Source organism: Echinops telfairi, unplaced genomic scaffold, assembly GCF_000313985.2.
Source record: "Echinops telfairi isolate 266 unplaced genomic scaffold, ASM31398v2 ScPeMD7_7424;HRSCAF=8462, whole genome shotgun sequence".
Lineage (NCBI taxonomy): Eukaryota > Metazoa > Chordata > Mammalia > Afrosoricida > Tenrecidae > Echinops > Echinops telfairi.
The window spans coordinates 55421007-55428561 of NW_022111324.1; the positions used below are offsets into that span (position 1 = coordinate 55421007).

The 7555-nt window shown below is 42.3% G+C and overlaps 1 protein-coding gene across 1 annotated transcript; it reads left to right on the forward strand.

The window, feature by feature from the left end:
* The first annotated feature begins 6450 nt into the window (after positions 1-6450).
* LOC101650511 (dihydrofolate reductase-like) lies at positions 6451-6909 on the forward strand. Its single transcript, XM_045298285.1, has one exon. It carries the CDS (start codon positions 6451-6453, stop codon positions 6907-6909), a length of 459 nt encoding a protein of 152 aa, XP_045154220.1.
* Positions 6910-7555: the final 646 nt, after the last annotated feature.

Sequence of the window (7555 nt, forward strand, 5' to 3'; positions counted from 1 at the left end):
ATCAGGCCTCATAGGTTAGCTCTCTTCCCTAGAAACCTCCCTTAAACAAGAGACAAGTGGGAAACTGTGTGGAATTCTCTGGCGTTCTACCCAGGCCCTGCAGGGAGGGTCCCACCAAGTGTTCTCCACCAGCCACTCCAGGCCCCGTGGGGCCAGAATCCTGGAATCTCTCTTGGAGGTTGGAAAACAACCAAACTGTCCTTCCCTCCCTTGGCTGGGGAGTGAGGTGGTTTGGGGTGGGGGAGTGAAGAAGAAATTATTAGTGAGTTTATAACAGGATCTTATTTGTGACATTAAATGAGCAAATCATAAAGCGTCTAAAATGATTAATTTCTCACGGAGGCTGTCAGGGAGCTGTCACCAGCTGACAGTTCCGTCATACGTGTCATTTATAATGTCACAAGTCTATTCCCCATCAATGTCATTAAACAATTACGCTTGGTTTAGAGAAAGGAAGGGGGAGGGCAGGGGATGCATACAGATGCCATGTGTAATGCTTAAGCAATTATAGCCTTTTGCTGTTCCTGGGTGGCAGTCCCTGCCAACAATTAAATCTTCCTTGATTTGTTCATTTAGGAAAATTATCAATTATTTGGAGGCGTCAGCCTGGGTAATTTTTTCCTCTCCTTTGGCAGCAGCCACCGTGCGCTGCCAGGATTGCTATCAACAGGAAGGGCCGGAGCCTCCTGGCTGCAGAACCCGCAGCAGCTCTTACCCTACCTCTCTGTGCTCACACTGATGTGCTTTCTTTGTAAGGGGTTGGCATGTGGGTGAGACCATTGAGTCTGTGTGTTGTTTGTATCAAAATCATTCCTCTCAAGAGGATGCCTTTTCTCATTGCCATTTGGAAATTTTGGTAAATGCAACCTGTTAGGCAGCTACCCCTTCCTTCCTCTCCCCTGCTCTTTGTTAAGCTCCCACTCCTGTCCCCAGGCATCTGTAAGGGTAGGACCTGTTTCGGCGGTTGTTCTCACTGAAATCACGATGAAATGATCCTTCTGGATTGCTCTGTGGCTTGGAATAGAGCCCCATGGTGGTCTGGAATTCTAGGGTGAGGATAAAAAACCAGCAAAGATGGAGAAGTAAGGACACCTTCACACTCTACAAAGGAATTCTCTTTTGCAATAGAGTGTCTGCTGTCAGGTCTGGAAAAGGTAAGATTCTGTCACAAGCAAGAGAGAGAGAGCAGACCTGAACCATTTATCAAAGAGACACTCAAACAGAATGTCAAGGCATCCCTATGGCTATTGGCAAGGGCCTTCAACTCCATTCATAGTGATCCTAAGTACAACGGGGCAAAACACAGCCCTGTCCTGCGTTATCCTAACAATCATCACTTTGTTTAAGGCCACTAGCAGCCACTGTGTCCATCTATCTCTTTCTCTGCTGGCCCTCTACCAAGCATGATGTCCATCTCCAGCAATTGCCCCCCCCCCAATTCTATATCCAAAGTCCATGAGATAGTCTCGTCATTGTAGATTCTAAGGAACATTCTGGCTGTGCTTGCGCTAAGGCAGGTTTGTTCATTATTCTGGCAGTCTGTGATATATTCAACCCTCTTCACCAACATCAAAATGCAAACAAACCAATTCTCCTTCCATCTAATGCATTGCCCAGACTTTATGTTCCTATGAGGAGATGAAAAATGCCATAGCTTTGTCAGGTGAACCATAGAACCCCCCGGGTGATGTCTTTGCTTCAGAACATTAAGAGGTCTGTTACATTTGCCCAATGTAACACTTCATTAGATTTCTTTCTCTTTTTTTTCCATTTGATTTCTTGACTGATGTTTCCATGGGCACTGAGTGTGGATCCAAGAAAAATCAAATCCTTAGCAATGTCAGTTTCTCTCTATGTTTTATTGTGATTTGGGCAGAGGTTTACAGAGTCGATCACCATGGCACATTTGACTCATGTGCATTCTCTCTTACCTCATTCATGTTAAGCCCCTGAATGTTATATCGACCATCCCACCTCCTCCCTGTGTCTCCTGTCTCTATTCTTTCCTTTTTACTAACCCTCTCCTAACCATTCTGAACTTTGTACTTAAGTAGATGCTGCCCCCTTGATCCCAAATGGTCGATAACGAGGTGTGTACCTCATTAGTGTTATTGTTCCCTTATAGTCCTGCCTATGACTTGACAATGAGGAGTTCATTTATAGATCTAAAGGATGGCCAAGAGTCTTGGGGGTTCCATCACTTCCTATCCAACCAGTAAGCCTGGTCTCTTTTATGATTTTGTCTTGTTCCACATTTTTTTCCCTCCCAGTCTAACCAGGACCTTCTAATGTGATTGTTTTTAGGAACTTTGGTAGTGGTAGTCAAGTACCATCTAGTTCTTCTGGTCTCAAGGACATGGAGACTAATGCTCTTGTGGCTCATTAGTCCTTGGATCTAATTGTTTCTAGGGGTCCTTACCTTTCATCATTTTTCTTTCTTCCTGACAGAAAGCGAGCAGTAGCTGTGCCGGAGGTGGCTGTTCAGACAACACTGAGCTGGTCTGTCTATCATGATGCTACTCATTGGTCCATTTGTGAAGGTTTTTGTTTCCTTTACGTTGACGTATAATCCATACTTTTGTCCTTGATCGTTAACAGTAAGCACTTCAAGGCCTCTTCTCTTTCCGCAAACAAGTTGGTGTCCTCTGCATATTGGAGTTTGTTAGTTTGTTAGTTTGTTAGTTAGGCTTCCTCGGATCCTGATAATGAGTTCTTCTTCTTGACCTCTCTGCTCAGCATACAGGTTAAAGGACTGTGGTGAAAGGATACATCTCTGATGGGTACCTTTCCTGATTTTAAACTATAAATACTCCCTTGTCTTGTTCCTAGATTGTCCCCATCTATGGATAGGTTCCTTGTAAGCAAAATGAAGTGCTCTGGAAATCCCATTCTTTGGTATGTGATTCATAATTTACTATGACCCATAAAGTTGAATATCTTGGATCATCGATAAGACATGGATGAACATCTTCCTGGGGTTTTTTGCTTTCAATCACGATTCATCCAACATCAACAATGGTATTCTTCATTCTGTGCCATCTTCTAAATCTGGCTTGAATTTCTGACAGTCCCCTGTGAACGTATGGATGCAAACATGTTTGAATTATCTTCAGCAAAGTTTTATTTGTGTGTCATAGGAATGGCCATGTGCTATAATTCCCACCTTAGGTTGGATCACCTTTCTTTGGAATAGGGACACTGTGAGTGGGCCAGGTATCAATCTTCCAAATGTCTTGGCATCCATGAATGAACAATTCAAGTGTGGCATTCATTTACTGAAACATTCATTTGTTGGAGTCTCTGGGATGCTCAAGCAATGAAGTGTTCATCTACTAGCCTTAAGTAGGAGATTCAAACTCACTTAGCAGCCCCTCAGGAGACAGGTCTGGCAATTGGTTCTGAAAATCCTACAGAGCAGTTCTACTCTGCCACATGTGGGGTTTCCATGAGTCAAAGTCAACTTGACATCAGTTAACAACAACTTATAGAATGTCTAATAGGCCTGGAGTCCTCATTGATCTGACCCATTCCTGCATGACTTCAGAGCCTGATACCTGATTGTTCCTGGATGAACTTTGTCATTTGGGCTTCTTTTTGACGTATGGTGTGGATAATTATTTTCACCTTCCAGCATCCTGTCTTTCCTGTTAAGAAGACCTCTATTTACTTTAGCAGGCCCATCGCTTGCCTCCTCTTCAATCCAGTGCATTAGGTGGAGCAGATCCCATTCCTGGATCCAGGAGTGTCATTGTAGAGTCAAGGCAGGGCCAGGGGGAGCATCCCAATCTCAGGCAAAGTGATAAGTAAGGAAAGGTGACCTGTATTAAACCAATCTAATGAGAACCCACCCCGGTGGTGGGATTAAACTAGCTTAACAATCAGTTCGATGCTCTAATGAAAGTTTTAAAAAGATATACTGAGGTAGATAATTATTTCATCCAGTCATTATTGAAATAAGAAAAATAAAGGGGGCATGCAAAACTAGATTATGTTATAAGAAATTCAAAGCATTAATGAAAAATTAAGTAATACCTGACCCAAACCAATAAACTGTTACTTAAAATATTTCCATATTGCTGCTTGATTGGTATATCCATTGCAACATCCTTTGCTTTTATTGAAGCATCATTGGCTGTGGGATTTCTCCTTAACTGTCTTTTCACTGTAGGAGTAGGATCCCATTCCTTTAGAAGAAGGCCTATTAGATAATCACCTATTAGATAATTCTATTTGATATATTAGAAACGGGCAACTTCTCTTCCCTGAACATATTATGCTCATCTTTGAAAAATTCCTTTCCACTTCTGGTGAACTTAAAAAAATTGCTCTGACAATTTTTTCAGCTTTTTTTTTTCCAGCTTTTTGAACACTTTCAGGAATTGCAGAATTCCCTCATAATCTCCTGTGGGAATTTGGGGTGTAGCACAAAGTTGAGACGAATGACAGCACATGACCCTCTGGTTGACAGTTTTTCTCTTCATGTTATATGCTTGTTTGCTGAAGTAAAAGAATGCAAGGGAATAAAATGTAATATTCCATCATAAGTATAATGAGCTTTATGAAATGAATAACTAAATATTACAAGCATAGTCGCATCTAACTTTTTATACTTATGGATGGGATGAACACCCCTATCAGCACTCGAATATGCTATTGTGCCACAGATGAACGTTAAAAAGGTAAGACATGTAAATTTGTGATTTCGACATCAGATGGCTGTCCACCCACCCACCTTTGAGAGAACCCTGGTTACAAGTGCTATTCTAACAGCCCATTTTATGAGTTCCACTAAAAAAATAGGTATGGCTCTGCCTAACTGGTGGGAACCAGGTGAATTCCACCACTGAGTTACACTGAACATTTGTTGGGACTAAAGAGAGGAGGAGTTTAGTCTACAGTGCTGGGAATGCTGTCTGGCCTGCGTGAGAAGAAAGCGTACCTGAGAAGGCAGCCGGTTCTGGACACGGCAGGGAGTACCAGGCTGATTATGTGTGCCTGAAGCTGGGGTCCCTCTGGACATTTTCATCAGCGTGGTCAAACTCCTTTTCCCTTTAGCCCAGTCAAGACGGATGCCTCTTCGGAACCCAGAACATCCGAATTGAGAAATGTTCCTTTGTTCAGTTCTGTGGTTCTTTATATATTGTTCCATTGACATCTAGCTTGTCTGGGGGTGCCTCTTTCCCTCTCTCACTTACTAATACAGTCATCCCCCCTGTAGCGTGGGTTGCCCTGGTGAACTGTTTAAGCAATTCTCAAGTCTACCTACTGTTCAGTGATGGAAAAAGGTTCAGGATGAGGAATGAAATACCCAGCTCACTTTTGAAACCCCATCGCGGAACGCAAAGTTGACTACATTGAAGCTAACTCTTCAGAGTCCACTCTAACTATGGCTAAGACACATTTAAGCATTACTCTAGGCCAGCGGTCAGCAAACGTCTGAGATGGAAGAACCAATTCTGTCCCTCACAGACAGCAATTTTAAATTTATTTTAAATTTGTATATTTATACTTATATATATGTAAATATACATATTTTTTACAAACAGATGAAATCACCATTATCTGAGTAATAGTTTTATTTTCATTTTCAATTTCAAATAGCTTTATTTTTATTTTCAACTTTACTTCAGAACCACATATATGTACCGAAAGAGCCCCTTATGGCTTGGGAGTTGCAGTTTGCCAGCCTCTGCTCTAGGCAGTGCCACATTAACCAATAGACAAGGGTGTAAATCTAGACATGCTTATGCTTGCTTACTAAGAGGGGTTTCATCAAAATGTGATTTAAGCGTGTGAAAATGTTTACTACAGATCAGTGAATAGGCACAAGTAGTGGACTCATGATTATCTTGCTTAGTGGGTACTCCATTCCAGTCAGGGATTATACATTTTAAAGGAAGCTGTGATTCTGTAGGAAGATGGAGAGTTTTGGAGAGAGACAGATGTCACCCAGCCATACCTAGAAGCAGAATTTTTGATGTGGTAAAACAAACAAACAAACAAAACCCAAGCAAACGGAAATTGTTCACTACAGATTAGTACGCAAACACGAGCAAGCCTGGGCTTTCTTTGCTTCCTGGATCATCAAACACTCACTTTTGGGTCCCTTTCAAAGGATGCGCAGCAAAAGCGCCGCCCCACCAAGCCCATGGCACTCATGGTGAGTACTAGAGCAGAGATGCCCCCCATAGGGTTGGAGTGGCGGATAGTTTGGTAGGCAAATTTCCAGACCTTTCTTTTGTAGCACCTCTTGATGTGCTCACTTAGCAACCAAGTGCACGAACTGTTTGCATCACCTCGGAACGCTCTGCGGCATGATAAATTAGGAAATGAAAGGGGGAAGGAGGATGGGAGGGATGAAGAAAGGAGAAATGACGATGGGGCAGGACATGGACCCAATTCTCACGCCTCTGTCTCCCACATAAGCACAATGTCAACGTGGCCGCTGTCATGGCTTCTCCACTAAACTGCATCATCGCTGTGTTCCAAAAACTGGGCATCAGCAAGAACGGAAACCTCCCCTGGCCCATGCTCAGGAATGAACTCCAGTATTTCCAGAGCATGACCACAACCTCTCCCCCTTCAGTAGAAGGTAAGCCAAAGTTGGTGATTGTGGGTCGGAAACCCGAGGTCTCCATTCCTAAGAATAAATCTTTGAAAGATAGACTTAATGTAGTGCTCAGTAGAGAACCCCAGGAAATCCCACAGGGCACTCATTTTCTTGCCAAAAGTCTGGATGGTGCCTTAAAACTAATTGAACAACCAGAATTAGGAAGTAAAGCAGACATGGTTTGGATCATAGGAGGCAGTTCTGTTTACAGGGAAGCCATGGATCAGCCAGGTCATGTCAGCCTGTTCATGACAAGGATCAAGCAGGAATTTGAAAGGCACACATTTTTCTTTTCTTGAAATGGATTTAGAGAATCCCAAACTTCTCCCAGAATAACCAGGTGCTCTTTCTGATGTCCAGGAAGAAAATGGCATTAAGTATAAATTCGAAGTATATGAAAAGAATAACTAATATGAAGGAATTTTTATCACTTATTTCAAATTTCCATATATGTTATCTATTATGTTGGCAAAGATTATTGTAGTATACAGAGACTGTTCTGCATTGTAAGTCGTTACAACCATTTTAAAGCAAAAATCAGTACTAGCAACTAAAATTCAGAACGTGATCGTTTTGTACCTAGAAATTCTACTTCCAGAAATGAATTCTGAGCAACTAGGAATCAGTGCTGCGTAGGAATTACAAAGCACAAGAAAACATTGATACCTGGGACATGAGCAGAAGAACTGCGTCTGGAATTTCTGAAATGTACCGCTCAACCAGCCAACCAATAGAAATTGATATATAGTCCAACTGATAAATAAATAAATGCAATATCCAGCCATCTTCTCCTGGGGGGCACACATTAGGACAGCCTTTCAAGCTGGAATGTTGTAGAACGGACCTAATGGCCCTAAGCCTGGCTCAGCCTGCGTTAGCTATGCTTTCAAGTTCTCACTTGAATTTTCCCAAGAGTTTTCCTTGCAGCCCCGTTCATTAACTAGC